The sequence below is a fragment of the Dipodomys merriami genome, unplaced genomic scaffold (genome assembly GCF_024711535.1).
Source record: "Dipodomys merriami isolate MVZ:Mamm:240054 unplaced genomic scaffold, mDipMer1.0.p SCAF_20, whole genome shotgun sequence".
NCBI classification, from domain to species: Eukaryota; Metazoa; Chordata; class Mammalia; order Rodentia; family Heteromyidae; genus Dipodomys; species Dipodomys merriami.
In genome coordinates, this window is record NW_027203382.1 from 24455647 (window position 1) to 24470288 (window position 14642).

General features: G+C 41.2%; 1 protein-coding gene across 2 annotated transcripts in view; it reads left to right on the plus strand.

Annotated features, from left to right (window-relative positions):
- The first annotated feature begins 1346 nt into the window (after positions 1 to 1346).
- Positions 1347 to 14642, plus strand: part of Srek1 (splicing regulatory glutamic acid and lysine rich protein 1) — a 39253-nt gene continuing 25957 nt past the window's right edge. The window contains exons 1-2 of one of the 2 annotated variants that reach the window (XM_070031262.1): positions 1347 to 1602; positions 10515 to 10648. In XM_070031262.1, the coding sequence (XP_069887363.1) occupies positions 1442 to 1602; positions 10515 to 10648 (295 nt within the window). In that variant the 5' untranslated portion in view covers positions 1347 to 1441. Of the gene's footprint in view, positions 1603 to 10514; positions 10649 to 14642 lie in introns of those variants that run through there. The other variant, XM_070031263.1, reaches the window with a different exon arrangement.

The window sequence follows — 14642 nt, forward strand, 5'->3', positions numbered from 1 at the left end:
GCTCTACTTCTTGAGCCACACAGCACTGCTTCAAGTTTTTTGGCAGTTACTTAAGGGATAAATCTCACGGACTTTCATGGCTTCACTCAAACCATGATCCTCAGATCTCTGGCTCCTGGAGAGCTAGCAATTACACGAGTGAGCCACCTGCAACAGGCTCTTCTGTAAGGAATCTTTACGTTGACCAACAAGTAAATCTGAATGTAGTGTGGTGTGAGTGGACCACTAGGACGCTTTGGGTTCCTGTGAAGTTATCAGCTGTTTTATCTATTGATTTTAGACTATGGGTGCAAATGTCAACGAGGTGGAAAAGGTCAACAATCTTTGGATTCTCACGAAGGCCTTCCTGATCTTGCAAACGTACTGAAGGGGCTTCGTGACCTTCGGGGTTCTGTCCAAGCATTATGGGGCATTGGGGGTCGCTTATTGATTAAGTTGCAAATTCTAGATGGCCTGTTCGTTCTTCATGTGACCTCGCCTAACCGTGTCAGTATTAATACCTACGTAATGAATGAAGAACTGCAGAGCCAAGCCTCCTCCTAGAAACTCGATCGGAACCTCGCTGTTGAATAAAATATGCATGAAGGATCCAATAAAGGGTCCCACGCATCCATCCCGGGGGACCACGCAGAGGCAGGCAGGCACAGGAGGAAGATTATTATCAGGTTTATTAGCGGGGCCATAGGTTCCCCCAAGAGGGAGCCCAAGGCCTCGGTCCCCATCGAGGAGGGTCTGGGGGGGTAGGAAGTGAGGTAGATGGGAGTTCAGGTGGGACGGGGCGGAGAGAGGGAGGGGCCAGCGGTGTGGCGGGAACTCCGGGGTGGGAGGGGGCCCAGGTGTGGGTGGAGCTGGGGGCAGAGCTGAGCAGGTCACCGACGATCCGCGAGGTGCTTCCCCGCGGGGGCACCGGCCCGACCTACGCCGGCCCGTGCTACGCCGGCCCGTGCGACACGCGGGCGGGAAGGGCGGCGCCAGAGCTGGGTCAAGGATCTGTCTGCGGGGGCCGGGCGTCGTCCCTCGCCTTCACCGTGCCGCACCGCGAGTCAGGCGTCGAGAGCGGAAAGAGCTGGGTTTCCAAGGTGGGGAGGAACCCACGAACAGGACGCAGTCGGGAGGGCACGTCCCGCTAGACACGCGTGACACCCTCGCGGAGAGGAGCAGGAGCCCCAGTCCCCAGCGGCACCCGAAGCCCGGCAGGCTTGGGGGAACGTAGGCCGCAGCATCGCGAGACTCTCGGTTGCCGGGGCGACGCTTCCGGCTGGCGCGCGGGCGCGCCGCCTTGAGAGCAGACGAGTGGTGAAATGTTTGGCTAGACCTGCCCGGCGCCGAGAATTCGCCCGCGGGAGCGCGCTCGCGGCCGCGCGTAGTTTGCTTTCGCGGCTCGGTCGCTGACGCGTCGTAGACGTTGGGGAGCGGGAAGGCCGGCGGCCGCGGGCTCGGGATGAACAGCGGCGGAGGCTTCGGCTTGGGCTTAGGCTTCGGCCTTATCCCCACGGCGGTTATACAGGTGACAAATCTGTCGTCGGCGGTGACCAGCGAGCAGATGCGGACGCTCTTTTCTTTCCTAGGAGAAATCGAGGAGCTGCGGCTCTACCCCCCAGAGTGAGTGCCGGGGCTCGGCTGGGGGAGGGGCGCGGCGCCATAGAGACCCGGGGAGGTGGGGGGGGAAGGCGCGGGCGCGCCGGTCACGTGACGGTCGGGCGCGCCGCGGAGCCCATCTTTGATGAGGGCACCGGGCCCTCGGACCTGGCTCCCCGAGTTCTGGTTGTGGGGTTGACCTCGGCACCGAACGCTTAGGCCGGACTTCGAGTGGCTTCCCTTTCCGAGCCTCTGAGGCCTGCGCTCGCGGCCTGGCGTTTGCGCCGGTGTCCCTGTTCCCTCCCCCCCCCCCCATTTAAGATGGCCGCAGGTGGGCCGGAGTAGCCCTCCCGGCCAGCGCCTGGCCGAGAACGAATCGCCGAGGACGCGCGGAGCCACGGCCCAGGCCCCCAGCGGGAAACCCCGCGGCCAGCGCCCGGCGGGATCGGGCTGGTTTTTGTTCTCCCGTGTGTGCTGGAGATTGAGCCTCGTCTTGAGTGCATCCGACCGCGTCAGTGCGTCCTTGCGGCAGCCGCACTGGACGTCTTCCTCCAAGGAGGACATACAGACCCAAACCTTCGTGTCTGTAACACATGTTACATATGATCATATGTGGTACCCATAAGCAACCGCAAACAATAAATTACGTAAATATATGTGTACAAGGTTGTCCCTGCTCAGTACTTGTATTTTTTTGGGGGGGGAATCCCTGGTTCGGAGGCTTGAACCCAGGGTTTCATGCTGTTCGTTCTACCTTTTTTTTTGCTCATGTATGGCACTCTGCCACTTGAGCATACCTACATCCCGAAACTTTGCGGACCAGACTGGCTTCGATCCCCAGTCCTCCTGGTCTCAACCCCCCTGAGTAGTGAGGGTTACAGGCATGAATCATTGGAGCCCCACTTGTATACTAATTGTATACTTTTAAATCCAGATCGTAACGATTACTTACAGGTTGTAGACACTTTGTTGAAGCGCTAAATTTCCAAGCACATTATATTCTAATGAGAAAACAAGTCCTAAAGATTTCTGCAAACACATTTTTTTTTTTTAAAAAAGCCTCTTAGAAGCCGGGCGCCGGTGGCTCCCGCCTGTAATCCTAGCTACTCAGGAATCTGAGTTGTGACCGAAGTTCAAAGCCGGCCTGGGCAGGAAAGTCCTTGACACTCTTACCTGCAATTAACTACCAGGAAACTGGAAGTGGCGCTGTGGCTCAAGTGGTAGAGTGCTTGCCTTAAGCTGAAGAGCTGAGGGACAGCGCCTAGACCCAGAGTTCAAGCCTCACGACCGACACAGAAAGCTTCTTAGAATACTAAGGTATACCACATTTTATTATGTCAAAATCCTTTGAAAGGAAGGGAAAGTAGTAACATTTAATCGTTTTGGAAAAAATTGCATTTGATTTATTTGGCTTGTAGGGATGCATGAAGACCTATTCTTCATTTATTTCCAACATGCAGTAGTTATGCAGGTTAAGAAGATTCACTTGAATATTCAAATTTACTTAAAAGTTTTTTTCCCATTTTTGTTTTTCAGTATTGAATGCCTACAGAAAGGTTGAAATAGTTCATTGACTGTTCATCAGTGTTGTCTTCACATGCATTCATTAATTCTTTTTGCCACAGTTGCCTATTAAAATTCCCCATTTTTTTTCTTTTATTCTAGTGTATCATCAAAGACTACTCATGACATTTAATTCCTTTAGTCTACAACAGATGTCTCCCTTTCACCCTCACCTTTTGGATCTGTCACAGTATTGACATTTTGTTTTCTAGTTTATTTTGTCTTATATGACTCAAATCTGAGTTTATAGATTGTTTCTTCATAAGATTTAAGTAATATCTTTTGACAAAATCCTGCATAAATGTGTGTGTGTACATTTTGGTTAGAGCTACAGTATTACAGTTTATCTTAATTTAACTTTTGAAGGTGTGCTCAGCCAGTAAAATATTCTGTACTGAATATTAATGTTGGAATAAAGGGTGTTAGAAGAAATCTATCACAGGATATTCTTTTTTTTTTTTTGACAAGGTCTCACTATGTAGAGCAGTCTGGCCTCCAACTCAGGATCCTATTGCTTCATCCTCTAGAGTTATTAGTGTTACAGCTGATGTTATGCCTAGCCCCACATATTCTTCCTTACCAAACAAAATACCATTGTGTGGTTGAATTGTGTGACTAAAATCTGGGTCTGAGTGTTCATAATTAAATGTTACCACTTGGAAGATAAGAGCTTGGAGTTATCTGCTCTTATCTTCAGAACTAGCTTTGAATAAAATTTATTGTCTCTTACTAAAAAACAAATTGTTACTACTTAAAAGTCAAAGAGGATAAAAAGTTCTTTGCTTAAATATCTGGTTCATTAAAATGTAACTATGGACCTCCATAGCAAAACTGTAGCATAAATATAACACACATAAGCCAGTTAAAATCCTTAACTTGCTTTTCCATAAGTGCAGTGCTATATCCTTGTTCAGTGGTATTGACCTGCCTTATTAACAGGTTTTCTCTTCTATTAGGTTGCCACTACCTGGTTGTTACATTAAAGAAGAATTAGCACTCTTGGGCTGAAGTAGATAAAAATGCAGTAGCAGTGTTTGTATTGAAGGTGTAGTTTTTTGTTTTGTTTTTTTGCAGTGCCATATAGACAGTATTTTATGATTAATCTTTAGAAACTGGGGAAAAATTAATTTGTGTTAAAGTTGGAAATACATTTCTTTAGTCAAATGATACTAAAATTTTATGGGACTACAGATTAGAAGAAGGTAATTTGTGAAGCATTTGAAGGAGGCCCTGGGTTCATTCCTTATAATTGAAAGTTAAGATTTTGGTTGCTGTATAAAACTGATAAAAAAATTTAACTCGTTTAGAATAGAGTAGGAATTCAGTTTCATTTTACTTTTGGGGCTTTACAATGTAAACACTAATTCCTGCTTCTTCTTTGTCACTTCTTTTTGTGCTGTCATATGATTAATTATCTAGAATTTTTTTGGGGGGGGGGGAGGAGGTCAGTAGTGGGTCTTGAATTCTGGACCTGGGCACTGTCCCTGAGCTCTTCAGCTCAAGACAAATGCTCTACCACTTGAGCCACAGCATCTCTTCTGGTTTTCTGGTGGTTGGAGATAAGAGTCTCACAGATGTTCCTGCCCTGGCTGGGTTTGAACCTTGACCCTCAGATCTCAGCCTCTTGAGTAGCTAGTATTACAGGCGTGAACCAGTGCCAGCTTGAAATTCTTGCCCGGCTTAAAACCCTTTTCAGTAAACATTTCATTGAAGTATAATCGGTTTATAGCTCTGAGGTTTTTACAAAGTAAGCATACAGGACACTGTAAGTAAGCATAGAGCACACAGATCAGGAGTATTAGTACCTTACAGGTTCTTCTGTGACCTCCAAGTGACTAACCCCTACGGGTAATTCTATTTTGACTATGTTTAGGGACTGGGGTCTAAACTCAGGGTCTCATGCTTTCTAGTCACTACAACCTGAGCTGTACCCTTAATGCTTCTTGTTTTTGTTTTATTTCCACTAGAGCCTCACATTTATGCTGGGCTTGCCTGCATCTTCCTATTTACACTTCTGAGTAGCTGGGATAACAGGCATGAGTTTTGGTAACCTTTTGATCAGGCTGGTCTTTAGCTGAGGACTTTACAATCTTTGCCTCTTCAGTAGTTTTGGGATTGCAGCATTTACCATCATGCCCAGAAAAATTTGCCTTTTTATTTTTTGTTTTTTTGGTGTACTGGTGTTTGAACTCAGTATCTTTTACTTCCTAGGTGAGTGTTCTACACTTGAGCATACCTCTAGCCCCCCTCTTCAAAGTACTAAAAAGAAAATGCAGAAATCTACCAACTATTTACATTTATTTACTTAAAAATATAATTAATATTACTGTGTTGGTGACTTTTTGTTGCTGTGGCTAAGTACCTGACAGAAACAGCTTAAGGGAGAAAGGATTTATTTTGGCTTAGTTTAGAGGTTTCACTTCATATCTGCTGGCTCCATTGCTTTTAGGCCTGTGTCAAGGCAGAAACATCCTGTTGGAAGATCATTATTGGAGGAAAGCTGATTAACTTGAGGCATCCAGGAAGCAATGAGACTGGAGAAAGTGTCCTGTTCTTTGGAAAGATAACCATTAGTGACTTACTTCATTAGCTGCCTCTACCTTCTCAGTAGGAACTCATGAATGGATTAAGACTTTCTAAAGTTATAACCCTCATGATCCATACTTCTCAACTGAAGTTTTTGCATCATGCCACCAACTGAGAGCCAACTTTTTGGCACTTCATATGCAAATCTTAGGAGTCATTTTATGGAAAATAGAGGAAAACATCTCTGATCCTCCTACCCTATCTCAATCCCCCCCCCCCCCATGCCCAAAGGATTGAAACTCGAGCTTTGAAGAAATATGGAATTTCCATACAAAAAGGAGTTAGGGAGGACCTCTAATTCTCTAGATGGAATAGCAGATGCAAAGACCCCGATTATTGGTTTGAGTTCTTGAGGACTGGCTTTCTGAACTACAACTAATATGTTTATATCTGGAGTTTTGAGTGTAGTTAGATGAAACAAGAACAGAGGGTACCTTTGAGGAAATTTAATTGTGGATGCAATTTAGCAGTTAAAGGTCACTGGCAGCTTTTGAGGAAGACTTATTAATGAGCACTTGAAGTTGAACTAATAAGGGTGATATATTAAAAGCAATTGTAATCTAGGTAAAAAATGCTTCAGTCCTGAACTCTAAGGCATTGATAATAAGAATGATGATACAAATAATGTTAACAGGTTTTGGGAAGATAGTCTCCAGTAGGACTTATTGAGCAATTGGGTGAGGAAGATGGAGCTCAAGGTTGGTTTAGATTGGCAGGTTTTAAAACAACCAAGACCTGTTGGACAAAATAGATTGTTTCTTAAACTAAACTGACAGAGTTGGGAATAATATAGACTCATTGGGGCACTCTGAGCTGAAGCTGATCAATCAGCCTTGTATTACTGCTTGCTTTGGCAGCTCAAAAGTTAGTTTAGGAGCTCAGTGGCTCCTAAACCTTCTACAGAAGACATGTTCTGCTCATGTTTAATTGAAAAAAGGGATTTACATGGCTGAACCTTAAGTTCAAGGAATAGAAAATGGAATTTTACCAAGTATTTAAAAGGCATTTGGAAATATGTTGGCAAACATCACTAATGACGGTTAAACTAGTGACTCCCATAATTCAACCTACAGAAATGTGATAGTATCTTTAAGATAAGAAGTTTATGACAAAAGCATATAGTAAAGAGGGAGGATGATGAATTTTGGTCGTATGTGTTAACTGTAAGAAATATGAGGTAAGGGGCTGGGAAGGTAGCTCAGCAGTAGAGTGCATGCCTTGCAAGCATAAGGCCCTGGGTTCGATTCCTCAGCACCACATAAACAGAAAAAGCCAGAAGTGGCGCTGTGGCTCCAGTGGTAGAGCGCTAGCCTTGAGCTGAAGAGCTGAGGGACAGTGTCCAGACCCAGAGTTCAGGCCCCATGACTGCCAAAAAAAAAGAAATATGAGGTAAGCCACTGTGTGTTCAAGGCTTTATTGGGGAACTGACCTGCTGTGCTGCTCCAAGTGGGAATGGAGGTGGCAGCAGGTGTGGGTAAAATTTAAACAGAATATTAGGGGTCAGTCACATGGGTCACATAATGTGGACTGTGGGCATTTGGGGGAGAGTCAGTTCGGAGAAGGAGCTGATATGTGGTCTACCATAATTGGGGGAGAGAGTCTTGTTCCAAGGAGTGTAACGAGAGTGCCTCAACTGGGGCAGGAATTTGTATATCACACCGGGAAAACAGTACACCATTGGGGAAATAAAAACAGATTTTTGTAAACTGGTAGGGATGCTGGACAAGGACTTCGCAGGATTTTCAAGCTGACTCCAATACCTTAGATTCCCATCTTTTTTATGTATAGATCTAAAAAATAAGAGGCAGAGGGTGTGCGAGATTAATTAGCTGCTTCCCACTGGTTGGGGGTGGCGGGGGTTTTAAGGGTAAAAGGCAGAAATGTTGTCTAGTTCAGGAGAAGGTAGCAGCAACAGTTAGTTTCTTGGTGTTTAATGATGTATACATCTTTGCATGAAATCTGAAAGAAGTCTTACAAGATGGGCCAAACAATAAGAAAAGAGTCATTGGAAGGCCTATAAATAGCAGAAAGAAGGGCAGCAATCCATTTAGGGCAGAAAAGAAAAAATTGGATGACTTGGCTAGTTCTTGTCTCCTGGGTCCCAGGCAGTTCTGGGTTTTAGGCGGTCCTGTAGTTGGTGGATCATATCCCTGTATATTCCTGACTGATTAACATCTGGCAAACTGGGTAGGGGAGAGTATGGTGGACTGGTTAAGAATAACCACTCAGAAGTTGGGGCTGGATTGGAGTTGTTCAGAGCCCAGTGCGAGGCCTTGATCATTTCCTGTGCTATAGAATCTGGATGGGACATCCACTATAAATAGAAATAACAAGAAATAGATATAAATTCCTGCTCAGTGAGAAGGTAGACAGGTATGGGCAGTAGATAGGCACGCTTATGAACTGTTTTTCTTTGACCTCCTGGCTCTGGTTAATTGTGAAAGGGCAAGCACAAAATGACTCCATTTAGGATCTGACACCATCTCCCCCTCTTGTCTGTGCAGTTTTTTCAACTGTCTCTGGGTGGACCCTTGTCATCAGGAGTAGTTCTGTCCCAGTGGGTGTAGGAGGTCTCCTCTTGCTGGTATGATGGCCTAGTTGGTGTTTTTGCTCATTACTGGGATGGCATGTCCCAGTTGGCATTTGAGTCCCATTGGAGGAGGAGTGACTGGCAGATTAAATGAGAGTTTTTGCCAATAGCCCCTTTTAATTCCAATTAAAGAAACAAGGAGAGAAATAGAAATAGTTTTTAAGCAGGGCTTACTTGCAACTTACTAAGAATATAAGTTAAGTTTGGCCAATAAATACTTGTGAAAGTTATTTATTCCTCTGGGTCTGACTGTAAATGCTGCAGAGGATCAGATCTGTAATAACAATACTTAATAGTGATCATGGTGAGAATTTTGAAACAGCAACTGATTGAACAATCTAGTTAAATTTTAATATAGCACTTTAGAATACTAATAAAGATTGAAATCATTGTCAGCTCTATATCCAACGCAGCTTATATACTTGGGAAACAGACACATTTGTTTGGGAAACATTTAAAAATTCATAGTACTTTTAGAAACAAATAATATGAAATAAAGGATTTTACCAATCTTGATTAGTTGAAGTGATTAAGAATTAGATGATTAGGCTTTAAATACTAACTTTTTCATTTATTAGCTCTTAGATTGTGATAATTTTCTAGACCTGTTTTGTAACCAGAGTATTTAGTACTGCTACTGTGCAAGTCATGTATGATTTTTTTTGTGTTATCTTTTTGAGTGTGAAAAATCTTAATGCTTCCAATGATTGTAGCTTTCTGTTATGGAGAGAGAGAGAGAGAGAGAGAGAGAGAGAGAGAGAGAGAGAGAGTGTGTGTGTGTGTGTGTGTGTGTGTATGGGTTAGCTCTTTTTCTTGCTAAAAGATAATTCTAAACTTCAATAAAATTTAATTATCAATAAATTAACAAAATGCCTATGAGATAGGATATTGATATATGTAAAAGCTCTTCATTTGTTTTGTGTCTGGTACTTTTTTACTATGTCTGGCTAGAATGACTAGAATAAAATGGATTAGAATCTCCACCATTTCTACACCACCATTTTACACTATAAATTTGCAAAATTTGTTTTTTGGTTTTTTTTTGTCGGTTGTGGAGCTTGAACTCTGGGCTAGAGCTCTTCAGCTCAAGGGGAGTGCTACTGCTTGAGCCACAGTGCTACTTCCGGTTTTCTAGTGGTTTATTGGAGATAAGAGTCTCACAGACTTTCCTACCCAGGCTGGCTTTGAACCGTGATCCTCAGATCTCAGCCTCCTGAGTAGCTAGGATTACAGGCATGAGCCACCGGCGCCTGGCTTGCAAAATTTGTTTGTAAAAATCTTTTGTGTAGAAAAATCACATTACTGGGACTGGGAAGGTGGCTCAGTGGTAGAGTGCTTGCCTTGCTTGCATGAGGCCTTGGGTTTGATTCCTCAGCACCACATAAGTAGAAAAAGCGGGAAGTGGTGCTGTGGCTCAAGTGGTAGGGTGCTAGCCTTGAGCTGAAGTGCTGAGGGACAGCACCCAGGCCCAGAGCTCAGGCCCCATCACCGACACCCTTCCCCACCCCGCCCCGGCAAAAAAAAAAAAATTACATTACTATCTACTCTGAATCATCTGGCATATGTGAAGGACCTTAATTTAATTTCATATTATTTGATTGTTTCTAATTTCTAATTATGAATTTTTTTTAACCAGTGCTCTGGATGAATCCAGGACTTTATATGCTACCAGTGAACAACTCTTAATCCATTTTTAGTGATTTCAGTGAAGGGTTGAAATGGTTACAGATTTGTAGTCTTGAGATTGGAGTTTATAGAGATTTTTGCCTATTTATGATGATACACTGGTTGAACACTTGGGTTGCATAAAGCTGTTTTTGAATTTTACCTGGAATTAGGATTGATTTTCAAATTTTATGTATTAAACCTATAGACCTTACCCAGATAGGTTGAGAGAGGATCATGAGTTTGAGACCAGCCTCGGTGAATTTGAAGCTAGCCTGGGATACACAGTGAGACTGTGTTTCAACCAGGCCTCCCAGACTGACTGTATGAGTGCCTAGATTGCTTTCTTTTTCATTAGACAGATCATCATTAAATAACTAGGTTTTTGCCATTTCCTGTCTAAATGATCCCTAGCAACAAAAATTTCCCAAGTTTTGGTTAGTTAAGATTATGTAGAGATGTAAGGAAGAAATTTTAAATGTAAGTTGACAAGACCAAATGCTTATTAGTCTTTTTTTTTTTTATCTTGCAGCAACACACCTCTTGCTTTTTCCTCCAAAGTATGTTATATTAAGTTTCGTGACCCATCAAGTGTTGGTGTGGCCCAGCATCTAACTAACACGGTTTTTATTGACAGAGCTCTGATAGTTGTTCCTTGTGCAGAAGGTTGGTATCTTGAATTTTTTTTATATTATTGTTTAAACTGTCTTATCTGTTGCTACAGCCTTATGGCTCTTCTAGAAATTGTCATATAAAGTAGACTATCCTCTGGGGTGTGTGGGTATGTGTGTGTGCACATGTGTATGCACATGGTGCACTCACACTTTTGTGTACACACATCCACACTCAAAGAAATTTGGAGAAGGAAAGAACTTTTGCTTAATAGAAAATTAAAGTAGTTAATTTATTACTTGCATATGTGGTTTTACAACTTACTATTTGAAATATTCTCAGACTCTGGTTTCTCTAGTTTGATTTGTCTTTCTATAATCAGTTTGCAGATTATGAAAAGGTTTTTGAAATGGAAAAATATTTCACTTTACCCCTGTGTTCAGTATTAAAATTATAAGTAAGACAGTGTACACATTTTGCCAACTTGATGCTGAGAGATATTTATATTCATTAGAAAAATATTCCTAATTTATACTTTTCTATATTCTTTAAAGGTAATATACCTTAATCATTACTGTGACTCGATTCATTTTCAGTGTAATTGTTTGTTATACACCTGGAACTTTTTCCTTTTATTGGCTTTTTTGGGGGAGATAAGTTGAAAAAAATAAATCATTCTTCAAAGTTTCCATCAAACAAATAGTTATCAAAGATAGGTACAGGGTCAGAGGTCTTACAGATAGTTGTTAAATTTTATGCCTTAAACTACTTTAAGAGCTAATTATTCCTGGGTACTTATGCATGTAATCCAAGCTAGGCTGAGATCTGAGGTCATGGTTTGAAGCCAGCCCAGACAGGAAAGCCCATGAAACTACCATCTCCAGTTAACCACCAAAAAAGCCAAAAGTGGAGCTGTGGCTCAAGTCGTAGAATGCTAGCCTTGAGGGAAAAAACTCAGGGACAGTGCCCAGGCCATGAGTTGGCACCAAAAAAAAAAAAAAAAGATCTAATTGTTGCTAATTCTTTTTACAGAACCATTCACATGTAATAGACTTGCTGAATTTTAACATTTCTGGTTTGTAATTAGCGAGAGCACTGACTGGCATGTATATGCAGACTTTAGAATTATTAATAGATTTAAGTGTACTGTCAAATAGATATTTTCTGATGGATGATGGTAACTTTTACAACAGAAAGGTTTCTCAAACAGTTTAATAGACTTTGATAGGTAATTAAAAAAACTTGTTCTGGGCTTCGTATTAAAATATTGTAGAGTATCTGAAGTAGTTTGCTGCTTGCTTCAGAATGTCTCTTCTGGGATGTCAAAATAAACAGTGAATACCAGGCTGGTAATTTTGAAGTCTCAGAATAAGATATCTTGGATTCGGGGTTAGAATAGGTAGGGAATGTGCAAATGGATTACAGTTAATTTTATGCTTAATATATGCTTATTGGATATTCTGTAAACGTATAGAAAGCCCAAAGTTGGAAATTGAAATGGGAATGGAGCTAGTGTTTAGTTCTAAAATTCATACTAAGAAACTACACAGGGCTGGGAAGGTGGCTCAGTGGTAGAGTACTTGCCTTGCATGCTTGAGGCCCTGGGTTCGATTCCTCAGCACCACATAAGCAAAAAGAAAAAAGCTGGAAGTGGCGCTGTGGCTCAAGTGGTAGAGTGCTAGCCTTGAGCTGAAGAGCTGAAGGACAGCGCCCAGGCTCAGAGAGAGTTCAGGCCCACGACTGGACCCCCCCCCCCAAAAAAAAAAAAAAAAAAAAAGAAAAGAAATTACACAATGCAGTTTGTAAAACTGGAATATTATATAAGAAAATTGTACCACCAGTAGCATAGGATCTATATTATGTTAGGTCATTATTAGTAAATTGGAAGGAGTGAAGAACTAGATATTCCCATAGAATCATTCATATATTAGAGAAGAAGCCCTATTTTGTTATAAATGGTCAAGGTTATGGGCCTATAGAGCCTGTAGAGGTTTCTCTCACTGTTTTACTTGATATAGAGAGGGATAAATGAGCATTTAGTTACAAAATAAATATATTTTTAATACTACTATTTTAAGACAGTTTACTAAATTTTTGATTTGCAAATTAAAGCATACTTTTATTGCACTTTGAGTAAGTAAAAATGTCAGAACACAAACCAGTAAAATAACTGGTATTAAGAACATTCAGATAAACATTTTCATTAGTTATTTAAATATGAGGGTGAACTGTGGAACCTGAAGATTTCACAGCTATTAAAAGTGATTGATTATGCACTACCAGCATAGAAATAATGGATTCTTATACTAAAACATGGTAGCAGAGGCAGCTTGAAATAGACCAAGGATAGTGAGGAAGCTCTAGGGAGATGTTCTGTAGTGCTAAAATCAGCCTCTGCACTTACTGCTAACTGTGTTTGTTCTTCCAACCATAGAAGTAATAGCATGATGTAGATGAGAAAAAAACTCTAGAGAAAATATTTGTGAAAAGTCTTTTCAGTTTTCTTCAATTTGCTGGTTTTAGATTAGAGGGGCTAATATGTTTGGTGTATTATGTTAACAAGTTTCACAACTATTAAGCAATAACTATTGTTGATCAAACATGCCATTGAAAATAAAATGTACTTTCATTATACTTGTCTAAATATGACCTCTTTTTTGTTGTTGCGTGCATTTCAGATTTCTTTTTATAAATGTTAACACTTAGAAAAGATAAAGTCAAACAAAACAGGTGTCAGCCTAATCATCAGTCATAACTTTATGTCCACATTTTCTGGTAGATGGATTTTGACTATTAATTTGGTTTTGTATGTTTTCTCTATGTGATATTTGTGCATTATTAGATGACTAGACTGGCCAAGGCAGACCTGTTACACTTGCCTGAGTTAGGCATTGTTTGCCATGCCACTAAACCTGCCGTCAAGTGAAACCTTCATTGGGGAAATGCGATCGGAGTCTGAACCGCAGAAGATGGACGCCCTGTCTCTGTTTTTTATTGTTTTACTTTTAATTTCATTTCTTTTTCTTTATTTTGTCCCTTTTTCTTTTGTTTTTTTGTTTTTTTTTGTTTTGTTAAATCTCTTTCACTTTTAACTTGTGAGCTGGTTTTCCAGTTCTTTGTAAATGGTATTCCATTAAAAGTTCATAATGTGTTGCAAATTATATGGGGAGATGATTAACAGAACCCAGCCTTAAGATACATTTTCATGCAGTAAGTTATAGTGTTGTGAAGCTCAGTGTGAGTCCTATTTGGTGTTTATAGTTTGATGAGGTACATTTTGTTTTTGAAACATTAAAACCCTTTAAGAATCTTAGGAATACTTTCTCATCTCAGTGCACTGTTTTGTAAGTTTCTTTCCCCCTAGTCTACACATCTTAAAAAAAAACAACTGATAGCTTCTAATTTTCAATTTGTTCCCCTAGAACTCAGGCATAAAAAGTCATCAACTAAAATAAGTAAATTTTATATAACATTCTAAAAGGAGAGGAAAGGGTTTTTTTTTTTTTTTCCTAGCTTGTTTTATAAAGACCTTTTCTTACCCTATGTGGTGAATGGATATTTGAGAAAATGTTGATTATTCGTGTTTTTCAGTTTGCTTGAGTTTTTTATTGAAATTCTTTAGCGATTACTAGCCTTTAAATCTACACACACATAGGTACGTTAAAAATTTTTTTAACTTATTTTTTATTTTTTGCTGGTCCTGATACTTGAACTCAGGCCTGGGCACTGTCCCTGAGCCTCTCTCTGTGCTCAAGGCTAGCATTCTACCACTTTTGAGCCACAGCGCCACTTCTAGCTTTTTCTGAGTAATCTATTGAAGATAAGAATCTTACAGACTTTCCTGCCTGGGCTGGCTTTGAACTGTGATCTTCCAATCTCAGCCTCCTGAGTAGCTAGGATTACAGGCATGAGCCACTGATACCCAGCTAGGATTTATATTTTAATAATGTAAGAGAAATTGTCCCCTTATCCCACTCTGGTTTTTTTGAAGAGTACAATCTGGGAAAAGTAACTGTCTTATAATTTTGTATACTCTGACAGTATAGAG